General features: G+C 39.0%; 1 protein-coding gene across 1 annotated transcript in view; it reads right to left on the reverse strand.

The window, feature by feature from the left end:
- The window catches only part of GPATCH2L (G patch domain containing 2-like), a 57360-nt gene that overhangs the window by 5505 nt on the left and 34241 nt on the right, over positions 1-17614 (reverse strand). The window contains exon 8 of the mRNA XM_005860181.2: positions 6973-7067. Coding sequence (XP_005860243.1) covers positions 6973-7067 — 95 coding nt within the window. The remainder of the gene's footprint in view (positions 1-6972; positions 7068-17614) is intronic.

Below are 17614 nucleotides of genomic sequence, written 5' to 3' on the forward strand. Positions count from 1 at the left end.
CAGGCCCCCTGTCCCTGTCCGTGTCTGCTCCAGCTCCGGGGGGCCTGCCCAAGCCAGGGTGCGGCATCTCACCCGCCCCGTGTCTCTCTGTCTCCGTCTCCGTCTCTGCTCCGGGCCTCACCTACACGCACAACCTCCTCCTGTCTGGCCGTGACCCGTTAGGGCGTCCTGGCCTAATTTGCATATTTCCTCTTTTTATATATAGATATAGATATATACTAGTGACCCATCGTGTGAGACCCGGACCCGTGGGAAATATATATATATATCCACATATATACATATTCAAACATGAATTTCTTACAGGGAGTTACTGTAAAAATAATCGTGCAAGCTATTACTCTATGGCACATGTACAAGAGTTTCTTGAGGGCCGTGGTTTTCAATGTTTTGGAATTTCAGATCACATCAGCAAGAAATACATTTGACATCACAACACAAATCAATCAATCCAATCTCTCTCTTTCTCTCTCTCGTGTTCACACACACACTCACTCACTCATTTAACTGAAATTTCACAAACCTATATTTACCATTACTCTATAGTCATTAACCACAGTGCAAAACCCTACCCTAGACAAACTTTTTCTTTGCTATATGGTTTTTTATTATGGCAAAATATATGTAACATAAAATTTATCATTTTAATAATTTTTAAGCATACAGTTCAGTGGCATTAAGTACATTTACATTATTTCACAACCATCACCACCATCCATCTCCAGAACTTTTTCATCATCCTAAATGAAAACTCTCCATTTTCCCCTCCCCCAGCCCCTGGCAACTACCATTCTATTTCCTGTTCCCATAAATTGACTATTCTAGGTACCTCACATAACTGGAATCATATAATATTTGTCCTTTTGTGTCTGGCTTATTTCACTTAGCGTGATGTCTTCATCCATGCTGCGGCATGTATCAGAATTTCATTCTGAATCACAAAGGCACTCAGCTGAATAGTATTCCATTGTATACAGAATATACCACATTTTGCTTATTTATTCATCCAGCAATGAACATTTGAGTTGTTTCCACCTTTTGGTTATTGTGAATAATGCTGTTAGTGCACGAGTGTACAAATAGCTATCTGTCTGAATACTTTCAATTCTTTCAGGTATATACACAGAAGCAGAATTGCTAGATCACATGTTAGTTTTATGTTTAGATTTTTTTAACAGTACAGAGGTCTTTTATTTTTTTGCACTTGTCATGCCTTGAATTCATAGGGAATGGGTCCCAGCAGCTCAGGCTCCTTTCCACTGGTTCTCACAAAGTGCTTCTCTGGGTGGAGCAGGCTGGCGCTTCAACTGAACCCAGGAACCTTTCACTGTGGCTTCCTTCTTTTTCTGACCATTTTCCTTCACACGTTTCAGAAAGCTATCTCAGCTTTTAGAGTGCTTTATATGCTCAATATGTACATTAATTCTCTGGGCAAGAATCTTGCCCTTGTTTGTTTACAACAATGCCCACCGCAGGCTGGGTAACTGTAGACTCCTCCAGTTTTGCCACGGTAACATTTGTGGGGCATTCCTTTTTGAACAGTGCCCATTCCTTTGATGTCTGCAATATCACCTTTCTTGTAGATTCACCTGTATGAGGCCAAGAGGAACAGCTCCATGTTTTCTAAAAGGCCTAGAGAACATATAGGGGGTGCCTCTCCTCTTCCTCTTTGTGTTAGTCATTTTAGTGAATTATTGGAAGACTAGTGACCCAGTGCACGGATTAGTGCACATTGAAAGGAAATTAATTAGAAGGTGGCCCGCAGGGTGAGCCTGGGCGAGAAGGGCCAGACATGCCCTGGAGCGAACCTCCCGCGGGCCCTCCCTGGCATCTGCAGATTGAGCGGGGTCCCTCCGGCAGGTGGGGTCCCTTGGCCTGGCCTGCAGGGATCGGGCTGAAACCGGCTCTCTGACATCTCCCAAGGGGTCCCAGAGTGCGAGAGGGCACTCTGCAAAGTTGCTGTGGTACAGGGTGTGGAATGCAAACACAAGTGTGCAGTAAACCAGATTGGGGCAGACAGTGCCCCAGCAAAAACATAACCCACGGCTGAAGGTGGAATCACACAGCCCCGAGAGGATTCGGGCTCCCTCCTCTCTGGTTTCGAGGTGCGTCACCCGAGAACTGCCACTGCCAAGTCACTGCAGCTCAGCAGCTCCTGTGTTGAGCGTCTGCCCCCTGGTGGTCAGTGCGTGTCATAGCGACCGGTCGGACACTTAGCATATTAGCCTTTTATATATAGAGGTGGTAGTTCTGACCAAAAAAGTTATGTTTAGATTTTTGAGGAACCACCATATTATTTTCCCTAGTGACTGCACTACTTTACATTCCCATCAGTAATCACAAAGGGATTACTTGCTGTTCCTGTTTTGTTTCGTTTTTTTATATAGCCATCCTAAGGAGTATGAAGTGGCCCAGAAAAAAACTCTCCCACGTGTTCTCTCACACAGCAACAGTGTTTTTCACAATAGCATAAAATGGATACAATACAAATGTCCATCAAGAATGTTTAATTGTAGTATATTCATCATATTCATATAATAGAATACCATATATATGGCAGGATGAAACATCAATGAATCTCAAGAACATAACTGGGTAAAACTTATAACTTATAAAATATGACATTCCATTTTAAAAAAGATTTAAAAACACGCAAAACTATATAATGTATTACTTAGGGATACATATGTCTTAAAACTAACTTAAAAATCAAAGAATGATTAAGTGATTAACAAAAAATAAATAACAGGATAATGGTTACCTCTGAGGAGAGTAGAAAAAAGATTTTTAAAGGGGATGTTCTTTTTCTTAAAGTCGATGGTGGGTACATAGATATTCGCTATATCATTTTTCTTTACTCCTTATATATCTTCTATAAGTGCTCTTTTATAGCCATTCAATATTTTCTAAAAAATTTTTTTAACTTTAAAAACCATTTAAACTTTAAAAAGGCATAGTGAGCAGTAAGAATCTGTCCTATGGCTCCCAAGACAAGAGTGAATCTAAAATAAAACTACTGAATCCAATCACTGGATTAGCATAATATTGAGAATAACTATTTCAACTAATAGATTCTGTTCACATATTCATACAACAAATATCTAGTGAGATTGTTCCATGTGCTGTGTATTATTTTAGTGGGTGGGGGTACAATAGCAGCAAAACAGATAAAAATGCCTGCCCTTGCACCTACATCTCCCACATCGCTGGCCTGATATTCAGAATCTGATGTAACTAACAGGTTAACTATTGGTTACCCTTCTGACTAATGCTCTAAGGACACTCATCCTATCCCAGAGACACAAAAGTCAGAACAGGCTTTGGGATGGCAAAATAGTCAGGGCTCTGAATACAAACAACATCTTGTCATCCTGTTCTCCTTTACCTAGGGCCAAGTCAGGGCTCTGAATACAACATCTTGTCATCCTGTTCTCCTTTACCTAGGGCCATGTGCTTACTTTGTGAAGGTACGGGATTTGTACACCAAAGGCTCTGCTCTGCCATTCTGATGAAGAAAATCATCTCGAGGAAATGAAGTCTGGTTTTTATCTGAGTTCCTTATGTTTTTTATAGCTACTTAATCTCAAGTTTTGGAGAAAATAACCAATTTTTTCTTTTCCAGTTATATTCTCTTTTTTTGTTTGTTTGTTAATCCTTACCCAAGGATATTTTTCCATTGATTTTTTTTTTAGAGAAAGTGGGAGGGGGAGAGACACAGAGAGAGAAACATCAATGTAAGAGAGACACATCAATTGGTTGCCTCCCACACGTGCCCCGACCAAGGTCGGGGATTGAGCCTGCAACAGAGGTACATGCTTTTGATTGGAATTGAACCTGGGACCCTTCAGTCTGCAGGCCAACTTTCTATCCACTGAACCAAACTGGCGGGGGCTCAGTTACATTCTTTAAGAGAATATACAGCAAATTCATTTTGGCATGAGGTAATGACATGTTGGGTATTTCCTGTTCTGGTGTTCTGGGCATTACAAGCATGTTTATACGGTCACTCACTCAGATCCACAGTGGCTCTGTGCACCACGCACCTGTGGTTATAAAGCCAGAAAGAGAAAGGGAGTGGACATTAAAAGAGGAAAATAAAAGTGCTACACTTTCAAGAAGGATCTACTCAATGATCATATGAAAAGGTCCTTTTCCTTGGCCTTTTGTTAATACTAGTACAAAAAGGCAAGGCACGCTAGTCCTTTCTGCTCTGCACCTCTCTAGCCTTATTAATATCTTTAAATTCAGTCAATTTCAACTCAAAACTTCCCACCAGTGGGGGAGGGGAAATGGGGAAAGATTTGTGGCTGCATGTTTAAGAAAGAAGCTGAATTCATCACAGTGACAGGGGAGACTGTTGGCAGAGATCTGAGCTATTTATTCTTTTAGGAAAATCCTATAAAGAATGACACAAGGAAGCCTCTATCTGCAGTCTTGTTCATCACACTGGTGAAGAATCCGATAACAGATGTATGCAGCAGCGTGATTTAGTGCCAGGAGCTGGCCCCTGATGTGTATTAATACAGCGGCAAAGCGGAACGCACCTCTCTTCATCAGTCATTTCTATAAAAGAGGTGGAATCTGAGATGGCCCAATGTTAGGCAGAGCAAGCCCATTTGTTCTACTGACTGATGGCGCGGGCTTGGGCTATGTCCTTCACCTCCATGGGGCACTCAGGTTGTGGATAGAAAAAAAAGAAAATGTTCAGTGAAGCAAGCCTTAGTCAACAAGTGAGGGGAGGAGTTTGGATCAGTGAGGGAAATGTTTAATGCTCAAATCTTGTTTAATACCTCCCAGAAAATTTCCCAATTTGAATATAGAATAAGGATTTTAAACTCTTCTCAATGTTTTCTTATAAACAATTAAAAGCAAAAAAACAGAAGCTGGACATTAAAGAGAAAAAAAGAACAAAAAGATAAAAGAGGGGAGACTGTGTTTTAATGCTTCCAATACCACAGACTGGATGAAGACCTGGGTTTTGAGCAGAGTCGTAATTTGGAACCAATCCTATCCTATGGAAGACCTAAGAGTGCAGCCCTAGAGTCACAGGGAAACCGGTCTGACCTTGGCTCTGCAATGTGCCAACCATGTGACCTTGGGGAACTGATTAACCTCTCTACGGCTCAAATATCTCATGTGTATTGGGAATAAAAACAGCATCCACCTTATAAAGTTGTTGCAAACATTAAGTGAGATAATGTATGCAAAGGGTTTAGCTTAAGACATGGCTATGTGGAAATCACTAAAAAAATTTACTATAGTCATTAGACCTGTGATTAAGATTATCCATTATCATGACAATCTTAGTCTGAACCATTATCAAGCAGTCTTCTCAAACAAAAGCTGCCGGTTTGGCTCAGTGGATAAAGCCTCGGCCTGCGGACCAAAGGGTCCCAGGTTCCATTCTAGTCAAGGTCACGTACCTTGGTTATAGGCTCCTCCCCAGCCCGGGCCCTGGTCAGGCCTCGGGCAAGAGGCAACCAATCGATGTGTTTCTCTCACATCGATGCTTCTCTCTGTCTTTCCTTCTCTTCCATTCTCTCTAAAAGATCAATGGAAAAATATCCTCGGGTGAGGATTAATAACAACAAAACAAAACAAAACAAAAACGTCAAACAGAAGCTTGAAGAGGTCAATTTCAGAGCATGCTGAAATTTCCTAAGTAAAGTTAGGGGAAAGACTTCCCCATCTGTCAAAGTTTTACTCTCTATTCAACTATCAATAGCTCTGCTCTATGTAACTTCCCCATATGTCAAAGTTCTACTCTCTATTCAACTATCAATAGCTCTGCTCTATGTACAATATACATAAATACGTATTTTATTATAATATATAGTCTTTTCTAAAGAAAATAAAATAGTTTATGATATACTCAATTTCCACAAAACAAATTCATTATCATCAAGAAAAGAACTGTAGGTGGTTACCAGAGAAGGGGACTGGGGATAGGTGAAAAGGGGAGGGAGCCAACTATATGGTGATAGATAATAACTAGACTTTTTTGGGGTGGACACTTTATATTGTATATAGATATCGAATTATAATATTGTACACCTGAAACTTACATAATAAAAAGACAGAAACAAAAACAAAAGAAGTGTAGGTATTTCTGATAGGTCCTATAACCAGATATGATCTTTTTATTCAGAGTAATTCATCCTAAATTATATTGAAATAACCTAAAGGATTGTCTATGATTACTAATTACATTTAATTATTTTCTCTGAACTCCAAAGAAAAAGATCTATAGACATCCAATATTCTTGCTGATATAAATAACTATCCCCCTTTGTTTTCATTTAAGGATAACATAGATGAAGTTAAGTGCATAAATCATAAATGTATGTAGTTCAGTGAATCTTTACATATAAATATACTCATGTAATCCCCACCTAGTTCATGATATAGAACATTTCCAGCATCCATGAGATTTTTTATGTCTTCTCCTGGTCACCAGTGAAAACCACTATTTTGGTTTCTACCAACTAGTTTTACTCAGAAAATGGAAAGTTTTTAACTTGAAAAGCTGTTTTTAATTAGGAATTTCATGATAGGTAAAATATTAGCACTCTATTATTCATAAAAACAGTGAGAAGTAAATAAACCCATGTGGCTCCTTGTCTACTGACTAAACTGCCACCCTACTGGGATTTTCATTAACAAAGATCTAATTTCTTATCTGTAATAGAAAAAAAGCGCAGATGACTGAAGATTATTTTTAGTGAAATATAGGGATTCAAACTTAAGAAACCCGTTTGACACAGTGAAAAAACAGACTTCAGGGTCAGACAGAACTAGGTTTAAATTCTTAAAATATGTGTAACCTTGGGAAATTACTTCTTGCATTCTCTGTTTTCCCACATAAAATGGGAATAAAATGACCTACCTCATCATAAAAGTTAAGTGGAAGGGTATATAAAACACATAATTCAGTGTCAGGTGCTCAACAAATAATAACTAGGGTCTAATTACCTGCATTTGGGCTAGACAGAGATGCTGTGGCCACAGGCTTTCGTTTCCTCTTGATATCACGTGAGCATGGGGGTCCCAAGTGTAGGCTTGCCTGTCTGCAGAGGTAACAAAGAAAACATACTGTTTCAACTTTATAATTCTCATTGTTTAAGACACTATGTGCAACCCAGATAAAATCCTTGACCCAATATAGATATACTAACAAAATCAGCATCATCTTTTGCTATCAAGTGTCAGTATAAGATCATTCACAATTAATCAGAATTCACTCTTTACTCACAAAATACACCGATTCTAAACTTTTTACCTGATTAGCAAAATAGCAGACATTCAAGATTAATTTCAGTAAATATGTGTTTCATTACATGCTGATTTTTATACATTTTTCATAAAAACAATAAACCTCAATTGTTCTAAACTCACTAATGAAATACCTACTCCCAAGCGGTAACATATTGAAAAGTTTAATGCTGCATGAACACAGACATTTGCATAGAATTATAATAGGAAGTTTAACCCTTCTATCACTATACATCCATATTTTTAATAATGTCTGCATAGCAAGTTGTTTCTGTGATTTTAAAAAATATAAATTATGTGCTAATAATATGTCCCCTTTCCGAATGTTCAGCTTATTTTAAAAACAAAATAGTGAGAATTTCAACATTAGAAAAGCAAAAGATTCTCAGAAAGACAATGGGCTATTTTAGTTCCCCACTTCCTCTTTCCTCTCAAACTAGATGGATATTATGTGATTCAGACCAAGCTGAGTTTCATCTTTACACAAAGCTTTCCTTGAGCATTCAAGGCCTTACCTACCATGAATTATTATTTAACTGCTGTACATGTATCTTGTTTCCCTAATGAGGCTTAATCTTCTTGAGAACAGGGACCATATTTGTGTTTCTTTCATAATTTTCCAATGTTCTACCAACCTCAGAAGGCGCACAGCTGATCCCCATTAAGTATCTGTTGACTAGATCTGATATGAATGAATAAAAGTTCTAAAAACCAATAGCCAATTGTACATTTAAAATGGTAAATTTGGTTATGCATATTTTATCACAATTTTTTAAAAATAGCCAGAATATGTAACATATAAAAAGAAATCCAGTAAAATTATACTGGATGAACTCCTAATTGGTAGTCCTAGCTGGGGATCAAGTCTCATGGCTTGGTAGTCTTGAAACTGGAATCTCAGTCAAATCTAAGAGAACCTGGTTAGCAAGGCAACAAGACAACTGTTGAATGGACAAATTTTCCTATGGGGGGAGTGGGGGTTGCCAATCTGGCAACTTTCAGTTTAAAAGTACATATGTGTATGTGCTCGCGCTTACTCCCTCCCTCCCTCCCTTCTTATCTCCCTCTTTCTCTTTCTCACATGCTCTTTTCTCCAAATAGCAAAAGCTTAAGACCATCCAATTTATAAGCAAGAAAGATAAAAATTTGACTGAAATCATAAGAAAATATATGTATGTGCTCGCGCTTCCTCCCTCCCTCCCTCCCTTCTTATCTCCCTCTTTCTCTTTCTCACATGCTCTTTTCTCCAAATAGCAAAAGCTTAAGACCATCCAATTTATAAGCAAGAAAGATAAAAAATTTGACTGAAATCATAAGAAATGTTTTAGAATGCAAGGAACACCAAAATAGACAAAGATTTACACTAGAAAGCCTGTGGTTTGGCAAAGTCCATCCAAATCACTTTTTATTGATCACTCTCGTCTATATGGGAAAAAGAGTTAACTTTAGGTTAAGTATCCCATGAGTAGTTAATTCCAAAATTCCAACGTGAAATGTGTGAATGTAAGTGTGTAAAGAAGGGGAAACAATTCATCTTTCATACCTTACATAAGTCCCGGAAATAAGTTTAAATCAGCATGCTGATTTAATAAGAAACACAGACGACAGAATGTCAAAAGTAGACAGGCCTTTAGTCTAAATGCAGAGATGGTATGGTAATTCCTTTTGAAGCCAGACAAGGACAGAAAAGAAACCGATGCTATAAAATCTGTTTCTCCTCAAAACAGAGAAATGTACAGAATAGTTTCCATCTTTTCTACAAACAAGGTAGTTCAGTAAATTCAGACCCAAACTCAAACTGCCCAGGCACTTTGTTCTAATTCAATCCTGCTTCTCCTAATGTACTTGAGAAAGAGAAACAAGTCAAAGGGTAACAGTTCATATTCACGCACTTTCTTCTTTACCAGAAGCTCATTCTAGGACTCTCCAAAACTTCTTAGATTAAATGTAACACCATTTCTTCAAACTAAACACTGTTATGAGACATCAGGACAGTGGTACTTTTGAGCTGCGGGGTGTGGGGAAGAGGGTCAGTGGCTAGGAGCTTCTGGGGTTTCTGGTAATGTTCTGTTTCTGGATGCTGAAAATTCATCAAGTATATATTTCTTTATAAAATTCTCTATATGTACATTGTCCTTCAATTAATTTTGAAAAACATTGCTTCTTCAAGATCAATGTTTATAAAATACTGGGCTTTAGGAAATAGATGCAAAATAAAAAGCCTAAGAAAAGTACTTCAAGGGCTTTAAGATTTTAATTCTCAGAGTATCAACTTGGGCTGAACTAAATAAATCCTGCCTTTTATTTACACACTAGTCATCATTTTCACAGTTTTGCATATTTGATATATGTCAGTAAGATGGTTAAGGGCACCTATTATATCACCACTCCTTATGGCCTTGGTCAATATCATTTATCTCACTTTTTCAAGGAATGACACATTTTGGAGTAAAAAGATAAAACTATGTACCAATGTTTAAATTTTTGACCATTTTAAATAGAAATACTGTGGTTTTAAAAGATACTTATTTAAGTATGAAATTAAGTATTACTTACCTGCAGCTATGCACATAGATTATTAAACGGCACTATATTCTGCAATGTCTTTAGGGGACCGCTGTGAACACAAAGGCTCAGGTGGTCCTTATGATGCCCTGCCCCTCTGGGCCACGGTTCTTGGATCCCCACTCTTCCCTGCTCATTGATGGTACAGACTTCAGGGTTAATTGTCCTACATTAAATGCCCCCCAACTGCTAAGCCTCCAGCCTGTTACTTTTCTCTGTGGTAAATGTTCTACTTCTACCACTTCATTCCTAGTTAAGTTCTGAGGAGGGAGGAAGAGAAACAGTCAAATTATTATAAAAGGACAGTAAGACACTGTCCTTGTTTTGGGTTTCAAGTAGACACTAGTCATGGGAAAATCTACTTTTTTACAGGTTGGGAAAATCTACATTTCCCTGTGAGGGCTCTGTCTGCTTGGAAAAAACCTTAGAGGACTACGAAGGAAGAGAACCCAGAGCAAGCCCGGGGAAAGCAAGGAGGAAGCTGGATGCTTGCAGCAAGAGGATTTAAAGGAGACAGGACATGGAACCCGCCACGCTGCAGAGCACATTCAGAACACAGAACAGCCCTGGTCAGGAGTAATGAACAATCTATGTGAGGCTGGAACCTGAGCATGAGGCAGGAAACTGCTGCAGCCTCAGCTTCCTATTCAAGAGGTCGTTTCCATTTTTTGTTTATCCCAAAATAATTGCCTATCAGTCAATTGCAGACATAAAGAATCAAGAATGAGAAGGAAAAATACACTGATCTACCCATTTCACTTTGTAGTATTTAACCACCTTGGCTTCTTTTATTTTTAATGTGCTATTTCTTTAATTTGTGTTATTTTACTCTGACAGTATCACTGTCTACTCACAAGATATAAACTGAAAAGGGCATTGAACAAGTGAGATATCACAAAAGACACAGAAAAAGAGCCTGAGCTTCCCCTTCTACACACACAGAGCCCCTCGCTATAGGAGAAAGGGCAGGTTTAACTAGATTTTTTTTTTTTAAGTGTAGGTGTTATCCCTTCATGTCCTCATTCTCATCTGTCCCTTCAGAGTGTATTACTTAACTCCCCTTTCCTACATGAATGTGTTCCTGCAAACAAGTCAGCCTGAGTTCTTATTTCTTCAGCTTTTGGTGTTAAGCAGCTTTTGTTAATTAGATTTTTAAAAACTCTTTTTCAAGAGCAGTGTACAGTTGTTTTTGTGTTGCAAAACGAGGTACTATATGTGGGGGGAGAAAAAAGCTAGATATAAATTAAGCTAAAATGTCTACAAATTATTAAAACTTCCTTCTCAATTGAAGCAGCAAATGTTTATCAGAATGATGTAAGAAGCTTTTAAAAAATACACAACCCCCACCATGCTGGGGTGGGAGAAGAATCAGTAATATGTTTATTTTCAAATTTCTTCTCAAGTACTAGTAATACCAGTATGTTTCTACCCATTGTGGAAATTACTGAGTTAAAAAATATACCAAATTTCCAAAGCTAATAAGCTAATCAATAAAAGAGATCTAAATATTTAACTTAAAGAATAACAAGATGATTAAAATTAATATAAATGTAGACAAAAATACTGTTCCCCAATATATAAGTAATTAACCTACAGAAAAGACAGGCTAGGCCTGTTCTGTTTCATCTGATGGAGCCTCAGTATTCCTCAGCCCTGCTTCACAGCATGAAGCCAGTACTTCCCCTAAAAGCATCACATTCAGCAGCATCCGCCCAAAAAAATATATGGGGGAAATGAGCATTAAAAGGGACAAATACAGTCTTTAAAAATGTCTTACTTCAACCTGGCCCGTGTTTCGGGCTTGATCCCCAGTGGGGGGTGTGCAGGAGGCAGCCCATCGGTGTTTCTCTCTTATTTTGATGTTTCTATCTCTCAATCCCTCTCCCTTCCTCTCTCTAAAATCAATAAAAATATATATTTTTTAAAATTCTTACTTTAGGAAAAGTCACTACATTCATATAATATAAGTGTGAAGGTGAATGCTAAAGATGAACAATTAACTGAAAGAATATTCTGTATATCCTTGCATAAACACATTTTTATTTTATTTTTTTACTGCAGGTAACCAAAAGATCAGGTGAGTTTTTAAAACTGCAGTGTTACTTAGGAAACTGGGCAGATCACTATGTCCCTGGGGCAGGAATGTACTTTTAGGGGGAAAAATTACTTTGAGAAAAACATGCATGTTTAATAGAGCCAATGTTGGCAAAAAATAACTGAAGTGACTGCTTTAGATTTAGAACAAAGATGTTTAGAGTCACTCCTAAGGAGAGAAAACAGTCTTTATCTGCCAATGTCAAACTAATTTAAGGGATAGTTCACCTTCAAAAATCACTCATTTTTAAAACCCAATGGAAAATTCATTATTTTGCATAAAATAAGATTTATTGTGAAAAGCTATTTATTTGCTATACTATTCCTTAAACATTTACAAATTAGTAATGTCAAGAAAAAATTATTAATATTTCTAAGGACCAAAGTTCATGTATATCATATATTCCAATTATTCTCCTTAATTACTAATCTATTCACCTCAATTATTGTTAACAAAAATGTATGAAGGCCTACCCTATGTAAAGCACTATGCTGAGTGTGGAGAGGGTATATACAAAATGACTGAGCCCAGTGCCCTCCCACCGGGAGCTCACAACATAGTTCTAACAGACACAGACTCTGCGACGTAATTAAAGAACAAGCAAAGTGCCAAGGTAAAATGGGGGCAAACGAATTAAATCTAGGGAAAAAGAGACACCCCTTTCCTCATCTGTGTTTCATCTTCAGAGTTAACTGGCTTTTATTAAACACCCAGTAGGGGAAATATTTTCACAGACTGACACATAGCAAAGGATCCAGGCCTCTGACACTTGAAGCAACTAAGGAGAGAAAACCACTTCACAATTATAGGACACAGTGGAGGTTTATTCAACAGGAAGAGATCCTAGCAATTCCACTAGTGTGTTCACTCAAAACTAACCCTCAGTGGTCTGTGACAAACTGCTCACTAACACCTGAAAACTCTCTGTAACCTACTTCCCTTGGCTGGGCCAAGGCTGACGCATCGTGAAGCTGTTTCATGCCACCCACAGGAGCAGAACAGATTCACACCAGTTGGAAAGATGGGTATATTACAAGGGAAAAACAGAGAGAAAAATGCTTTCATCACTCCAGTTAGGCAGGAAGATGCCAGCTGGCTGAGAGCTGCTATAAACAAGACCCTCCAACAGAGGACAAAGACTCCAGAACTGTGTACTACATAATGGGAAATTCCAGTAGAACTGGCAGCATTATGGACAATATTACAGCAGAAACACTTCTCACATGGCCAAAACTAAGGCGCTAAAGAGGTGAGCAAGAGCTGCTGGGCATCATAGCATCCCCCACAGACACGGGACTAACAAAAGGTTCTTTCCCCCAAGCCCTGAGGTAAAACCTGGGGCTGTTTACTACGGCTCCAAAGGTCAGAAATAATAGCATGAATTGAGTCTTCTTCTTGCTCTTTGAAACTCCTTGTCAAGTGGCACAGCCAGCTGGGCACACAACTCTGATATGCAGATCATAACGTTTGTGAACAGATAAAATGAATTACAATGAGCAGAGCCTATCATATTTCAAATCTCTAATGGGCAGGAAGGTCTCTCTTTTATACCCACATACTGTCCAAAAGCCTCCTCTTATAGTCCATTTGAGGCCATTTAAGCACCTCAAGAATCTGTACACATCTCATTAGTGAACAGCTCTGGAAGCCAACTTTGTAAAACTATAATTATCCTAAGGACAAGGTAGGGTAGTAACTATATAACAAAAATAATATTAACCACTAATATATAAAATATTCAAATATATATTTCATTTTGATAATCACTAGACCAATAAATATTAATATTCTATTTTACAGATGAGGAAATTGAGGTATGGGGAGGTCAAGTCATTTGCCCAGGTAAAGCCAAGAGTCTTACCTGGGTCTAGTATCCACTAATATGAGACTGAGAACTTCACAAGAAATAAATGGATATGGTGATTCGTTACCAAATCACTACCCAAAAGCAAGGAAAATTGAAGAAAACCCACAGCTGCCATGTGACATTCAAAAGCTACAACTGGTGACCTGTGCATCATGCAGAGAGATATAGCAGTTGGTAAGTTCCAGTTTTGGTTTTCTAAGGCAATAATGGTAAGAAAAGCTATCCTGGATAATCAATAACTCTCATTTTGGGAAAAGCAGCCTACAGCACTAGCTCCTTAATACCTACCATGCTCTGACTGAGTTCCTGACAGCAATACCACTGCCTCTACCAGAACGCCAATTACACCTTCTGCTGTTGGAGCAGCAGCAATTCTTAACACCACCAAGTATATACTATTTTAATAGTAACACCCCAATACTAGCAATCTAAACAACCAAACCTAAACAGCTGGTTTAAGAATGTCATCCAGCCAAAACCGGTTTGGCTCAGTGGATAGAGCTTCGGCCTGCAGACTGAAAGGTCCCAGGTTCGATTCCGGTCAAGGGCATGTACCTGGGTTGCGGGCACGTCCCCAGTAGGAGATGTGCAGGAGGCAGCTGATCGATGTTTCTCTCTCATCGATGTTTCTAACTCTCTATCTCTCTCCCTTCCTCTCTGTAAAAAATCAATAAAATATATTTAAAAAAAAAAAAGAATGTCATCCATACACCCACCCAGCAACTCCTCCCACATGTTAATCACTACGTGCAAAGCACTGAGCTAACCCCCTAACACTCTCTTCTCACCTACAGCAGTTCTCCAAAGCTAAGAGATGTCCAGTGTTCTACCTCCCACAAAAAATCATGCTCACAATATCAAAGCACAGAGCTCATGCCAATTATGATGAGATTTCCTGTTAAGCAAATTACAAAGCACCACTCATAAAACCATATGCATTTAGGGCAACAGTTCTTAACCCTGGCAGCATATCAGAGTCACAGGGAGCTTTAAAATAATGCCAATGCCTGGGCCTCATCCCAGGCCAATTAAATCATAATCATGGGAAGTTGAACCCAGCATGGATATTTTTTTAAAGCTTCTCAGGTGATTCCAAAGTGCAGCCAGGTTTGAAAACCACCAAATTAAGTATCGCTAGAGTGGTATTTCTGAAAACCTCTTGTCCCACAAATCTATAACATGGCACAACCACCACAAAGACTCCCTCTCCCATCCATTGCGCCTGCCATCTGGGCTGTATTAAAATGAAACATCAATAAAATGACCTCTTAAAATCTCGGTCTCATTATTTCTTTGTTTGTAGCAATGAAATACTAAACAAGAAAGTCACTCATGGCCCCCAAGCAGCCTCCAGGCCTCCTGCTGAGAACCAGAGCTGTATTATGATGCAGCGGTGAGGAGGTGGGTAAAGGCTCCTCACTCTCCTGCCGTTGAGTGTGGGGGACTGTGGAACTGGCCATGTCCAGGCAGGAAGCAGCCTCAGCGCCATAACCAGACGGAGGAAGCCTTCACAGTTCAGGCATGATTATCAAACTCTTTGTGCTCTTAAAGGAGAGTAATTATAGGCATGTGAAAAAAGAAAAGCACTCCCCGAGGAACTCTTCCTCACATGCTTCCCAAGAGGCACTAGGGCCATTAAAAATTCCATGATGAAGAGGAAAAACAGCCTGGGAACAGCCAGGAGGCAATACAGCAAATTAATACACCAGCCCTCCTCAGGGAAAGCTGTGATAAAACAGGAAACACTTCTCTCTCCGCCAAATAAAATTATACCACTAATGATAACATAGTCACCACACACACACAAATCGTTCTAATGATGGGTGTGAAATTCCCAGTGCTGCCCAGATGCTTTGAAAGAAATTTTTCCTACTACAGATAAAATGGAACAAGAAAGAGATAAAATTTCCATTAGAAACAGTTTTCTATTCATTCACCTGCCTCTTCCCTACCACCACTCTTTAACATTCGCCTTTCTAGGTGCCAAGCTCTGTTAAATCGTCCACTTTTCACAAATCCCACCATCCAGTTCTGAATCCAATCTCATCCCTCAGTCACACTGAAACTAGACTGCTGCTTCTCTACTGAGCCCTTGCTGGGTAGGAACCCCACTATTTCAAAGGAACGAGAGGGAGCCCCAGGGGCTCAGTGTCCATCATCCACATTTTCTAAAAACTGCACAGAGATCACTTGTGCCGACCATTCCCATAGATTAGTGGTCATCGAACTTTATTAAGTGTGCACCCTCATGAGTAAAAAATTTGAACAAACACACCATATATATGTAATACATGGCACTGTATGGAAGAAATAGCCACAAGAGGACAATTATGTGCCACTAGACTACATATGAACAATTTAATACAAAAAATTAAATTTAAGAAAATAAATTTATGTTTAAACACTTTACCTTCCCCTTCTCCCAAAAAACCTCATACAGTCAACTCACTTTGTATCCACTACCCTAGAAATGATGTCTAGAAGGACAAGCTATGAGCTATCATTGTCCACATTCTCTCCCCTTGCTTTTAGCCATGGTAGAGAGCAATAAGCAACATTTCCCTAGAGCTGAGTGCACCAGAAGCATAACCTAGACATCGCTATGTTTCCAAGTCTAGCTACAAGCACTGCCAGCAAGAGAATGAAAATAATGATATGGATGATGATACACACAAAGAAACAAGAAGTTGACACTCACTCCAGGGGGATGAGGTTTTAAAGGCAACAGCAAGCCTGATAAAAGCATGGATACTGAGCACAGTACAGCTCTAGGTAGCAGCAGAGGTAAAGGAAAGAAGGCTAATAATCCACTTTCAGCATCTGACATGATACAGTGCTTCTTACAGTCTTAGCAAAAAGTATACATGGCCATTATTTTATTTGGTATCAAGACAAAAGCTTGAGGATTGCTCACTTAGGGATTGAAATTTTGTGTCTTCCAAGATAGTTTGCACACACCACCTCCAAGAAAACCTCCCTGAGCCTCTAAGTTGAAGCCCCTCCTCTGTGCTTCATATCAATGTCGTGCACACCTTTATGCACTTATCAATCCATATTGCAATTGTCAATTTCCACACCTGACTTTCCCATGAAAATAGGAGCTCCTTAAGGTATTACCTAAGCAAAGACCCTGCCACATAGTAGGGTGTCAGCAAATGTTGAATGAATGAATGATGAATAAATTGCAATCTACTGAAGAAAAGGCCGTAGAGTAGTTTATCATCGTCCCACAATTTTCCACTTTCCTAGTAACACCATTTGTGATAGTCTCTCTTTTCAAAAGACTTTCCCCATTTAAATACTACTTCTCCTAGAAGGTCTGGCAGCAGTTTATGATACAGAGTTTATTGTTATAGCCCATAGTGGAAGTTCTACTTATATCCATGAAAGAATAACTTCTTTGTGTACTCTGTACCCCAAATGTTATGAACACATCCATTTAAGAACATATTAGGGGGGAAAATCATCAGAACCTTGGAAAGAAACTCACTGTGCTACTATAAACAGTAAAAGTCCTTTGGTTCAGCCTATTAACTGCTCTTTTGTACACATTAGTCCTGCTCGGAGATGCTACAATAAAAACCGTATTTACTTTCCATGTCACCTAACTTAAGAGAATTTATATTGAGAAGCGCTAAATTCATTCTACCATGTGGGCTCAGGATTCATTCTAACAAATGTATACTAAATGCCTAGCAAGTGCTAGACACTGCGTTAGATGCTGGGGATATATCAGGGAACAAGATAAGGTCCCTGCACTTGAGGTTTACATTCTAGTTGGGGGGGGGGGGGGCCCCAAAAAAAAAAACCAATTA

This window comes from Myotis brandtii, unplaced genomic scaffold (assembly GCF_000412655.1).
Source record: "Myotis brandtii unplaced genomic scaffold, ASM41265v1 scaffold132, whole genome shotgun sequence".
Classification (NCBI taxonomy): Eukaryota; Metazoa; Chordata; class Mammalia; order Chiroptera; family Vespertilionidae; genus Myotis; species Myotis brandtii.